At 41.8% G+C, this 12,675-nt stretch overlaps 1 protein-coding gene across 3 annotated transcripts in view; it reads left to right on the top strand.

The window, feature by feature from the left end:
• col12a1a (collagen, type XII, alpha 1a) overlaps nucleotides 1-12,675 on the top strand; it is a 55,423-nt gene that overhangs the window by 31,130 nt on the left and 11,618 nt on the right. For all 3 annotated transcript variants that reach the window (XM_083924822.1, XM_083924821.1, XM_083924823.1), the window contains 17 exons: nucleotides 1,086-1,228; nucleotides 2,586-2,715; nucleotides 2,928-3,070; nucleotides 3,293-3,422; nucleotides 4,030-4,149; nucleotides 4,291-4,437; nucleotides 4,976-5,092; nucleotides 5,217-5,369; nucleotides 5,559-5,633; nucleotides 5,721-5,860; nucleotides 5,993-6,116; nucleotides 6,222-6,365; nucleotides 6,587-6,751; nucleotides 7,010-7,048; nucleotides 7,205-7,343; nucleotides 8,065-8,207; nucleotides 8,690-8,799. In XM_083924822.1, coding sequence (XP_083780948.1) covers nucleotides 1,086-1,228; nucleotides 2,586-2,715; nucleotides 2,928-3,070; nucleotides 3,293-3,422; nucleotides 4,030-4,149; nucleotides 4,291-4,437; nucleotides 4,976-5,092; nucleotides 5,217-5,369; nucleotides 5,559-5,633; nucleotides 5,721-5,860; nucleotides 5,993-6,116; nucleotides 6,222-6,365; nucleotides 6,587-6,751; nucleotides 7,010-7,048; nucleotides 7,205-7,343; nucleotides 8,065-8,207; nucleotides 8,690-8,799 — 2,162 coding nt within the window. The remainder of the gene's footprint in view (nucleotides 1-1,085; nucleotides 1,229-2,585; nucleotides 2,716-2,927; nucleotides 3,071-3,292; nucleotides 3,423-4,029; nucleotides 4,150-4,290; nucleotides 4,438-4,975; nucleotides 5,093-5,216; nucleotides 5,370-5,558; nucleotides 5,634-5,720; nucleotides 5,861-5,992; nucleotides 6,117-6,221; nucleotides 6,366-6,586; nucleotides 6,752-7,009; nucleotides 7,049-7,204; nucleotides 7,344-8,064; nucleotides 8,208-8,689; nucleotides 8,800-12,675) is intronic.

Raw genomic sequence — 12,675 nt, 5'->3', positions numbered from 1 at the left:
AACCAAACTCTTACAGTATGTACAGTATATCCGATCAAACTGCTTCTAAGCAAAACCACTAATCTTGTAACTTTGTTGCCTCTGTGTATATATTGTCAACTCCATTCAAACTTCAGTGCCTCATTTTTCCCCCTCCCCTTTTCATCTAACAAGAACCTGCTCCTCACTTTTCTAACTTTGCAAGGTCTGTTAATTGTGCTTTAGAATTCAAAGCAGCTTTCTAGGCAAACAGGCTTTGGTTTGTGTAACTTTAAAGTACGGAAGCACACTCACTGTGTTTTACCCACTGTGTTTTTTCCCCCTGCATTTATGGGGTTATAATGAGGAGCGGCACAAAGCCTCTAAACATCTGCTTTGGCTGGAAGGCCAGCTTCACACGGGGCTGCACATGCGCCTTGTATACCCTTTTCATCAACCTTCAGGGCACTGACAGGAAGCGTCCTGTTGATAGCAGTATAGTTAAATAATGTCTTAAACTTGCCTCTGTTGGTTACTGGCCAGTATTGTTCCCATTTCATTGAAATGTTCTCATGTAGTCATTGGACCTGTCTGGCTGTCCACAAAACTAGTCTAGACCATGTTGTGTTAAATGGGACCACGTTGGAATAACAACACCAATAGTTAGCAGATTCACAAAGGTGTACTTAAAAAATGTCTGAAATAACTCCCATGAAACTATGTAAAGTCAAACAGGAACAAACAGGATCATACTGTTTGTTTAGTAATATAATGGGTGTTCTTGTGTAATTGGTGGTTCTAGCATCTAATTTTCTGACCTCTGTCCATTCCCACTTATGAGTACCTGACCTAAACGATTTATGTTTTTGTCTCCTCTGCCTGATCTCATCCCCTCTCTCAATCTATCTTCCCAATCTTTACAAACAACTTGAGTTGCTGGCCTGTAACCTCACTGCCATCACTCTTTCCTTTGTCTAACCTTCCTCTCATGAATTTTCTTTCCGCTTTGTCTGCTGTTTTGGCTTTACCTTACCTTGATCCTCACCCTAACCCTTCACTTACATATATCTGTCTCTACCTCTAACCTTCAACCAACGTCTTACCAACCTCCATTCCTGGCTCGACAGTGGAGCGTAGCCCCGTCAGGAACATCCAGGTTTTCAACCCCACTACCAACACTCTGAATGTCCGCTGGGAGGCTGCCACAGGTCCTGTCCAGCAGTACCGGGTGGTCTATGCTCCTCTGACTGGCGCCGCGCCCTCTGAGTCGGTGAGTTTCCATCCACTGTGTGGGAAGAAGTGTCGGATAACATGTGCGTAAAAAGAAAGAATATTTACATAGGTTCACAACGGCACCCATAAGTACAACTACTCTTTTACCGTCTGATCACAGCCCATCATTTTTTGCTAATGGCCTTGAATCATTCATTATACACACACAAACACTGAGGGTTTATTTTGAAAGAGGAGAATTAGAGCACACCCTGGTTGATGTGTGAGCACATGTTGCCCAAGCAACACCCAATTAAAAATATTTGACCAGCATTTACAGTTTACCATATGCGATCAAGAATGAAGCCTCATCCATTAGTCTGTTCACCAAACGGTTTATGTGAGTGTGTTTGCATGCATGTGTAGTTACTTCCAGCTGAATTCTTCTCTTTTACGCACCACTAAAGATTTGAACCAAGACTGCGTTCATTAAAATGCAAGTCCCGTTCTTGACACGATATGTGGCATCTGGCACCAGTGTGCCCACATCTTCAGGATTTCTGGTTTGCTGAAAGAATCCAAAAGTAACTTTTTAAGTGTCATTTTGACAGCTGCCAGAAACATTGTACCATTGAAAAGTTTTTTTTTTTTTCAATGGATCTCTTATAACATGGTCTTTGAAGAATGGGGCATATTCAACTTTATTGATAGAGGTTCACATTTATGGCAGGATCAGGCCTTTTCCATGGCAAGAGCCAATGATGTGCGGTTATGCAGCCTTTTTCAGCTGCAGCCATCATATTTAACACCAGCTGATAGTCTCAAGCATCAGTAAATTGTTGACAGTGACAGGTGGGAGCTATCTGTAGACAACAGGGCATTATTATTTCATTGTATCAAATGTACCACAAAAAACAATAGTAAGTAGATTCACCAAACCCATTTGTTGGTCAAACATTCACATGGTGTTTTCTCTCTCACGCAACCCCCTTCACCACACACTTTCTCCCTTTCCATTGTAAGCACAAATGTTTATTCCTCCCCCATTCCCCACTCACAGAAATTATCACCAGCCCTTGAGGCGCTGACCTTACTCTGTCCAACTAACTGACCTACAGACAGAGAGAGAGAGAGTAAGATGGAGCCCCTATGTAATCAGCTGTTGTCACTGACGTACTGGGTTAAACAGCGGCGCTGGCTGTCAAACATCAAAGCATTATTTGGCTCTTCCTTTCACTTAGTGCTGACAGGGAGATGTTAGCGGGAATGTACAACACAAGCAGCTGTCAGAAGAAAGGGGGAAAAGTATTTGTTTGTCTGATTTTACTGATTGGTTAAGGACTTACTAAGTCTATACATGCTGCACTGAAACCTCAAAAGTGTCTGTTCCTGACATGTTCTGTGTCTCTATGCAGATTGTGGTACCAGGAACCACAACCACGGCCCTGCTGCAGCAGCTGCTCCCAGACACTGACTACAATGTTGGAGTGGTTGCCCTGTATAGCGACGGCGAAGGACCCGCCATCAGTGATGCCGGAAAGACAAGTAAGAACCCGGGCCAGTGTGTTTAAAGGTTACCATCCTTGAGTATGAAATAAACAATTTGAGGACCCCATGTATCATGCAAGGGCAGATCTAGTACAGATATTTCAGTGATCGACAATTAGACTCATGGTTTTAGTTCACCCAAAGATGACACCTCAGAGATATAGAGATGTTTGGAACAATATTTTTTATTGGCATGTTTACTCACTCAGTGCCCCGCAGTGGTCCAAGGAACATGCGTGTATATGACCCCACCACCAGTACTCTCTCTGTGAGCTGGGAACATGCCGAAGGTCCTGTCACACAATACCGCATCACCTATGCCCCGACAACAGGAGACCCCATTGAGGAATTTGTAAGCATGTTTATAATTCTACATAATACAAACTGTTGCTTATGGTTTAATAAAGTATCCCTCCAGAGTGGCAATTATCCAGTTTTTGCCCAATGTCCTAAGTGATAAACCATCTCTCATCGATTTGAGATATTAATACAAAATGTATCCCTAATATGCTCTTGATTTGTTATTTTATTAATTATTTTCTTTATGTTAAATGATATGCCTTATGTCCTATAGACTGTAGTACCAGGAAACAGAAACAATGTGGTCCTGCAGAACCTGGATCCAGACACTCCTTATAATATCAAAGTGACTGCCATCTATGCTGATGGAGCAGGAGGACAGCTGGAAGGAGATGGGCGCACAGGTATGAACTATTTAATCAGTGCAATCTGTGTGTTTCAACTGATGGTGAGTTCATTCAAGGACATGAAACCGAGCACATTGACAGACACATATTAAGGGTATCATGCAGCGCTGCACACACCAGAGTGAAGAATCCACAGCAGAACATCTGAATAGACTGGTTCATTGATTGGGATCCTGAACCACTGTAAAAAAAAATTTTAAAAAGCGCAGTATGTGAAATTCTTGACTTTTCTTTAAGCCCAAATGCACGAAGATCCTCTGCCAGATAATTATGAACTGGCTGTGCTCCAGTGAGGGAGATTGCATGCCTCTAGTGCTGGCTAGTATCTTGCCTAATTTTGCCTTTCAAACAAAAGAAGCCCTATAACATATCATAATACCACTCCTTTCCATGAAGCAGACTTTTTTTTTTTGTAATTTCTCTGATGTGGTTGAATTTATCTTTCCATTGATCACACATGGATATATTTCACCCATAATTCAAAAGCCATAATGAGCAATCATCTATTTTACAGTTATTATCCTGCTGACAACACTTGAATTCCATCCCATTGCAATGAAAGGAAGCCTGTGTTGACTGTGCTGTCCCATCTTGTTTCCCACAGTGGGTATGCTTGGTCCCAGGAACCTCCGTGTTTCTGATGAGTGGTACACCCGCTTCAGGGTGTCCTGGGACCCAGCCCCCTCCAGGGTAAATGGATACAAGCTCATCTACCAGCCTGAAGGTATGGACATGTTGTTATGGGGATAAAACTTCAGTAATTAGTGAGAGAAATACATGTTTTAATAGTTGTCAAGTAACATTTATAAAACCAGAGGGGCTTCCTTTTTTAAAAAAAAGTGTTTGTATTACTCTCTTCTTTCAGGCTCTGATGAGTCCTTGGAGGTGTTTGCTGGAGACGTGACCTCCCACCAACTGCATAATCTGAAACCTGGAACCACCTATGACGTGAAGGTGCTGGCACAGTACGACTCAGGCCTCAGTGAGCCTCTCATTGGACAAGGCACCACATGTAAGCTGATGTTGCTAATATTTACAAGTTGACAGGTTTATCTGCACAAATGTAAATAGATGATTTCAGTTTTGACAGACAGTTAGCCTGGCATCACATGCGTTGGTACTTGGTTAGTTTTGAAACAGGAAAAAAGTTGGCAGTCAGGTCACAACCATTCTCATATTACATTACAGCTGAAACATTTAAGGTGAGAAATAAGCCATACAGTAAAAGGAATCTTGATTCTTATTTGGTCAGCACTGCCTAGTTTGATTGTTTGACCTGAGTTTTGTGAGCCTGGCAAGTTGCGCTTGACAGAGAATGCCAGTCAGTGCCTCTCTTAGTAATTTTCTTAAACCTGTCCCACATGAGTTAAACAGCTGTGATTGGTCTGCACAGGGCCAAGTCGGCTAGAAATCTGTCTGAATGGGAGGGGTCCAGGTGTTTCTCCCAGAGCAAATAAAACATGAGTTCAGCAGATTTGTGTGGTCCCACGCTAACTGACAAAAGGTGTTATTCTAAAAGACTGTGTACTAAGAATAATGCTTTCTTCTAGTGTACCTGAATGTGACAGACCTGACCACCTACAATGTTGCCTATGAGACCTTCTGCATCCGATGGACTCCTCACAGAGCAGCCACCTCCTACAGACTCAAAGTCAATCCTATTGATCGTAAGTGCTTTACTCAGTTACGCACTAAAGAAGGCCTTGTTGATGTGGACTTTAAATATGTTACATTTCAGCAACCTGAATCTACCTAATCTGGATTTTTCTTTTTTTCTTTCCTCTCCTCTAGCCTCTAAGAGTGGAGCTCAGGAGATCACTGTCAGAGGCTCAGAGAGCAGCCACTGCTTTGATGGCTTGACCCCTGACTCTCTCTATGACGCCACAGTGTTCGTCCAAACACCTAACCTGGAGGGGCCTGGAGTCAAAGTAAAGGAGAGGACATGTAAGATAACATCCTCAATGCTAGTTTAATGCTAATGTCTGAGAGAACAGGTCTCTCACAGTCTTGAGCCCATAGGTAAAAACTACTGGAACCTCCTATTTATTTTGCGTGATACTACCGTAATATGCCCTCACTAGCCACAGTGTAGTATGTCACTTTAAATTATGTGCTTGTGTTTTTTTCTTGCAGTGGTCAAACCAACAGAGGTGCCAACCCAGCCCCCCACCCCCCCTGCTCCAGCAACAGTCCCTCCTGCTCTAGATGGTGAGGAGAGCTTTGTGCTGAAATATTAATTGTTATGGTTAAGTTGAGTTTATGCTTTATATTAACATCATTGTACCTGCGCCACAGTGTGCAAAGGTGCCAAAGCAGACCTGGTCTTCCTCATTGATGGATCCTGGAGTATTGGAGATGATAGCTTCCATAAGGTTATCAAGTTTGTCAAAAGCATGACTGGAGCCTTTGATGTCATCAGCCCTCGTGGCATGCAGGTCAGCATAGACCTTGGTGCTGTCTTTAATGTTTATTTCTCTGTATAGAAAAATAAATAAATTTGACCACATGCAATGTTTTTTATTATCAATCATTGTCACTCTCCTAACACTTTTGTTCTCGTTGAACAGGTTTCATTTGTGCAGTACAGTGATGACGCCAAGACTGAGTTCAAGCTGAACACCTACCATGACAAGGGCATAGTAATATCAGCTTTGCAGAAAGTGCACTACAGAGGAGGCAACACCAAGACGGGTACACCACTGAGTGGCATCTTAGTGAACAAATACTTCTAAAGAAGACTGATTCTTCAGATTTCACATTCTCTGTCTTCTGCCCTTCTCGTCCTCCTTCATCAAGGTGTTTCTCTGAAGCATGTGTATGAGAAGGTGTTCACTTCAGACAGTGGCATGAGGAGAAACGTTCCTAAGGTGCTGGTGGTGGTGACAGATGGACGCTCCCAGGATGACGTCAAGAAGAGTGCAGAAAAACTGCAACACGCTGGTATGTGTGGAAGTGTCAGTCATTGATCCCCATTGTATGTACTGTCCATACTCATCCATATTCCTTTTTGCTCCCAAACTGCGATCAGAACAGAGATCCTTTATCAGAACCACAGCTTTATGGCTGACTTATTAAACTCTTATTATAATCCCTGCAGAGATAAAACCGCCTGTTGTTACTGGAAGTTCAACAATGGTCTTCATGTTTGTTTCCCCCCACAGGCTACAGTGTGTTTGTGGTTGGAGTGGCCGATGTAGACATGACAGAGTTGAGACTTATAGGCAGCAAGCCCAGTGAGAGACACGTGTTTGTGGTGGACGACTATGACGCTTTTGACAAGATCCAGGACAACCTGATCACCTTCATCTGTGAAACAGCCACTTCCAGTAAGGCAGAAGTTATTATATCACAAAACATTATTATAGTTTGATATTTCTGCACAAAAGGAAAACATTCTTTTTTTACTTTGTTTTTGTAACTTCTATTGTGGTTGAATAGTGCACCTGCAGAGGTAACAAGAAGCTCACTCATTGCCACACATTTCAGCTGATCTGCTGCCAGGAAATGTACAAACAGACATGAATCACTTTCTTAAAGCCTTAATCTGTTTTTTCAACCCTTTATAACTTTTCGTCCCGTTTCAGCTTGCCCTCTGATCTACATCAATGGGTTCACAACACCTGGTAAGCATACATTATCACCATACACCTCACATATTAACTAATCCCTCCAGAGTTTGTTGGCATTTGCTATTATACTACACTATAAAAAGATATCACTATTTCTATTTCCATGCTTTCAACATGTCTCCTGTCTTTTCTTTTTTTTACCCCATTCAGGCTTCAGGATGCTGGAGGCTTTCAACATCACAGACCGGACATTTGCTGGAATGAACGGTGTGTCCATGGAGACGGGCTCCTTTAACAGCTACATCGCCTACAGGCTGCACAAGGATTCCTTCCTAAACCAGCCCACCAAGTAAGAGCTAAGACTAAACAATATTCGTGTGTATCAAGCAAAGGGTGTCAGTCTCACTATGTGCATATTCCCAGCCTATTGGCCTTATCTCCTGTGCACTATAATCCTGCCCAGCCCATGGTCATTATTCATAATGATGCCTCTGTAGTCATAGGGGTTTCCCCAGTGCCCTTAGGCAATGAGCCTACAGGTCTAATTGTTGCAGCTTATGGAATATTAGGTGCTAGCAGGACAACAAAATTGGGTTGTATAATTAAAAAGTTCCTCCTCCCACCGATGTCATACTGGGAGCAACCACTTCACCCCTGGGTCAAGAGCTTTGTCCCTTTATTGGGCCTCGTTTAAGTGGTGTTATGCAATTTGCTGAACTGTGGGAGTATCCGAACCTTTTCACCATACTTTGTTAATATGTTTATAATGATGCTTACTTTGTGTGCATGGACACAGCCATTTCCATAATGCACACAAATGGAAACACTTCGAACTGCAGCAAAGTAGAGGGGACAGAAAATACTTTCAATATGTGAGCAATTTCTGCAAGGCCAGGGGGGAAACTGGCAATCCTTTACAGGTTCTGCAGCCGATGTGACAGACTGGATGCGGTATCACTTTAGCAGTGATCTTGGTATTCATTTCTAACGTGATATTCTGACTGCTACAGTAATATGATGAGGGCACAGCTCTGAATCATGATTCATCACAAGTTATGTTTTTTTCACAGGGAGGTCCATCCAGAGGGTCTTCCCCCAGCATACACCATTGTCCTGCTCTTCCGCCTGCTGCCCGACACAGGCTCCGAACCTTTTGATATCTGGCAGATTGCAGACAAAAACAACAACCCAGAGGTCGGACTCACCGTCAACCGTAAGCCTCCCATCCTGTTGTGGCCCTCAGCTGGATGGGGAATCTGCTGTACCTGACCCAACATAGACACAGCTGTATACTCTTTATTAACAACTTAAGCTGCTTTCTTTTTCTCTCTTACCTAATTTACAGACAGCAAAAGCTAATTAATTTTAATCAAGTTAATAGGTAAAATAAGGCAGTGTAATCATATTATATTAAATATGACCGCAGCTCTAAATTATATTCTGATTTTGGCTTGATTTGTTTATTCTTTAATAGAAAAGCCTTCATTTCTAAATATGTATCTTTTAGAAATGTATGCTTGCACACATGATAAAATGCATGCAAATAATTATGAGTGTGGACCTAATCCCTCCTAGCCTTCTCTTTATCCCTCTCTCCTCTCTACAACCATGTGTTCTTTATAGTCCTGTCTGTGCTTTGCGTGCCACTGTATCGTAACAAACTGTCAGGGATTCATCAAAGGCTCTTTTTTCCAGCTTCCAGCAAAACAATCACGTTCTACAACAAGGACACCCGAGGAGAGATCCAGAAAGCCACGTTTAATGAGGAGCAAGTGAAGCGGGTTTTCCATGGGAGCTTCCACAAGGTAAACACAATGAATGATTCTTAAAGGGAGGAAGTACTGTGCTCACCACATAGTGATATTGTTAAAGTCTGGCTTTAAAACGACAGACTGAGGCGCTTTTGTGATCACCTTTTCAGATCCTTTTACATACAGAATATTGTTTTCATTCTTTTCACTTCCTTTCACATATATTGGTTTTGAATACTTTTATATGTCTCAGTGTGACTTTAATGCTTCAAGTTGGATGAATGACCTTTTAATGTGAAGATCTGACAAACGACCAATGCTATGTAGCGGTATCGTTTTTCCTGTCAAAACTTCCCCGCTGTCCATCTCAGAGTGTTGTTCTGCTATCAAAATGGTCTTTGGGCCTTTTTTATGATATGGCATTAAGCTTTGTTTTTTTTAAGACCATGGGCAGTTAATATGATGAATGGTGTTGGAGCCTATACATAAATTTAAAGAGAGGTTGGGACATTCTGATACCTCAGTGACCCAGAATAATGTGCAAACAGTTACAGTTAACCATTGATGTCGGACCACATGATGACTGGAGACTATCCTGGTAGTTGTTAAGTGAATTTCAAACCAGTCTGCTCCCAACTGTAGCACCTGTCAGGAGACTGAAACTATTTTAATTTGGGTTCAGATGGAGTTGGGTTCTAAAATACCATATGGCATTTCAAGAATAGATCCTAAAGTCTTCATGTTTCACTAAATATGCAGACCTCGTGGTATTTATTTAAAGACTTTCTCCAAAGATTTAGTATACAGAAACTTCCAAAATGGATGTAACTGAGGCCGAGACCTTTCCTGACCTTTAGTCCCTCGCGTCTTGTGTAATACAAGCTTTCTGTTCCATAAATTGAAAGTCTTAAGCCCAGTCTGATAACCCTGATTACATCCTCAGGGTTATGTTCTTAGACTTGACAAAGCTTCTCCAGAGCCACAAAAACTGTGTTTTTATATTACTCTCCATGACGAGTACACCAAACTTCATCAGTAAAATTGGTGGAGTGCCCCTTTAAATTTTTGCAGAAGCTCTAATGACGGAGGGTATAAGGCGGTAGACGTGGCTAAAGGACACTTGGCACTGAAGCAATAATAGCACGCATTGTAAGCAATAGATTTGAAGTTTGAATCCAGATGTTTCCAACTGTCCCAATGAACCATTATCTTGTCTCTGAATCCAATCCATGATATCAGTGTGCGGCCCTTTCATTTATGGAAGGAATTAAGATAGAACTCCCTTATGGGAGTGCATATTAGATACATTAACATCAACTACTCTTTAAACAATCTGTCAAAACTCTCATCTAACTTGAAATAATCACCCACAAGGGTGTTATTGTTTTGCAAACTCTGTTTCTTTTCAGTGGTTTAACCACTACATTAGGCCCACATGCCAAGCTTACAACTGTGATAAACACCATTTGTATGCAGTCTCTTGCGGCCACAGCAAGAGGTAAAAAGAGGCGTCGATGCCTTTAAACACAACTCAAACCAGCAACAAATATAAAACATCCTCTGTTATGCTCCACCACAGTAGAGTGTAGAGCTTAGACAAAAAGGACAGCATATTTTCTTACCAACCTTGAATGACTTAAGATGCTAGATTCATTGGTGGAGGAATAACGACTGGTTTCAATGTACTGAAAGTCACGCACATACATTTGACTTTGTTCCCAAGGACAGGGTGGACCACATTAAGCACACACAGGTCCCTCCCTCCCCCCCACCACCCACTAATTCCGAGTTGAATGACCCTTTTCAATGTACCAGGGTCTTATCCAACATCAAAGTTCGCCCACTTCCTGATATTACAAAGTACATTTTTTGAACTGAGGAACTGATGAGAGCGATACATTGGCCCACAGATCAGAGCGTACAGTAAATGGTACTTCAGTTTAACCATTTAGCATCCACACAACTAATTGTAGGGTAACTCCATGAATGAACAGGACCTTGGTAAATGTTGGGTCAGGAGGTAGATAAAATGACCTCACTGCTGGTCTAGTTGGACAGCAGCCTGATTTGTGTGTGTGTGTGTGTGTGTGTGTGTGTGTGTGTGTGTGTGTGTGTGTGTGTGTGTGTGTGTGTGTGTGTGTGTGTGTGTGTGTGTGTGTGTGTGTGTGTGTGTGTGTGTGTGTGTGTGTGTGTGTGTGTGTGTGTGTGTGTGTGTGTGTGTGTGTGTGTGTGTGTGTGTGTGTGTGTGTGAGTGTGTGTGTGTGTGTGTGTGTTCTTTCAGTCTGTGGCCTTGGTGGAGACTGTAGTCTGAATGTACACTGGGTGGCTAGTTTGTGGTGCAGTAGTTGTTGTTCCATGAGCTGGCGAGTCAGCAGCGGTCTACCTAGCTACTTATTTACTGGTCTGCTGAGTAAGTGCTACTGCCGACAGCTGGGGTAGTGTGTGTTTACATGTTGTCAGTGGTTACTCATCACTTTGTCCGTGGCTATTACAGAGTGATAGTGTCTCTGCTGAAACCAGAGTGACCAATGACAAAGGGTTGTCACAAATGGCAGTTGGGTTAATTGTCCTTGTGTGGAGATAAACCAAAACAAATCTATTAAAGGTGCATTTTGACCTTTAAGTTTTAGGTACGTAGGTAGGTAACAAAGTAGAGCTTTAACTTAACTAACTTAGCTTTATAATTATTTTCATTATTGATTTTTGTATATTATTTCCTCCATTAATTGATCAATTCTTTAGTCTATAAAATGTGAGCAAATGGCAAAAAAGAAATGCCCATGTTCCCAAAGTCCAAAAGTCTATGATGACATCTTCAAATGCAGTGCAAAGATGTTTTTTGGTACATTATCATATAAGAAACAGGAAAATATTCCCATTTGAGAAGCTGGAACCGGTGACATTTTACGCAATTGTACATCTTCTTATAGTACTAGCAGCACATCCTTCAATCATGGCTTTTCCTGTTGGTGATTTTGACTGAATTTTGACAAAACCCTAAATTCTAAATTTGTGCGATGCTTGCTAGCAGTTCATTTCATTCATTGTATTTTTTTTAAAGCAGTTTCTGTCTTTGAAAAGCGTCAGATGAACTTATGTACTTTCATGCCACTGTGCTTGTTCAGAGAGTGCTTGCAGATTTGGCTTTTTCCTCAGGCTAGTTAATAAAGAGTAACCCAGGCTAGAGAGGTCGTGGTCTACCGCTAATAGAACATGTGGGAAAGCTCTCAGAGATGACTATAACAGATGCTTGCCACTCACTGGCCCACTGGGGAATCCCCTCCCACACTCGAAGGGTGGGAGTCCGTTGAGGGAGCTTTGCTGTTAACTGAAGTGAAGATGACATTTTCCATAAGCCACAGTGACTAGTCATGTCTTCAGTTACATAGGTAGAAGTTTCAGCGTGTACATTGCGTGTAGTCACTGTAGTTTTGCTCCATGTTAAAGAATAAAGCAACCTTATTGTGGTTTTAAGAAGTCTTAATCTCAGTCTATAAAACTTTCCTTTCAGGGACTTTGTTGGGGAGGTTGTGCCAATATATGCATAAAGTGTATGAGAGGGAAGTTTTGCCAAATAGTCCATTGACTGCTCTAATTTTCCTCTTCATTTGTGACGATTTCTTTCTGTTAGCCGGAAAAGTAGACTTCCTGATTCCTAAAGCCACTCTAGAAATACAGGAAATTGTAAATTTATTAACTTATTTTATTAAAGAATTCTTCAGTGCCTTGTCTGTTTGCAGGTGTCAGATCAGACTTGGGAGCTTTAGCTCTACAATGACACAATGGAAATGAGCAGCCCAAGTGGGGATTTCGTGATCAGTCACAGCACTGTTTGCATTGAAAGACAGACCTAATAGAGATTGATACTGATTATGTATTTCCCTTTACTCTCAATGAAAGCTGACCTAATCTTGGATACATTTTTATAAA

This window comes from Echiichthys vipera (assembly GCF_963691815.1).
Source record: "Echiichthys vipera genome assembly, chromosome: 12".
NCBI classification, from domain to species: Eukaryota; Metazoa; Chordata; class Actinopteri; order Perciformes; family Trachinidae; genus Echiichthys; species Echiichthys vipera.
The sequence above is the reverse complement of the archived record's forward strand: the minus strand, read 5'-3'. Positions and strand labels throughout refer to the sequence as shown.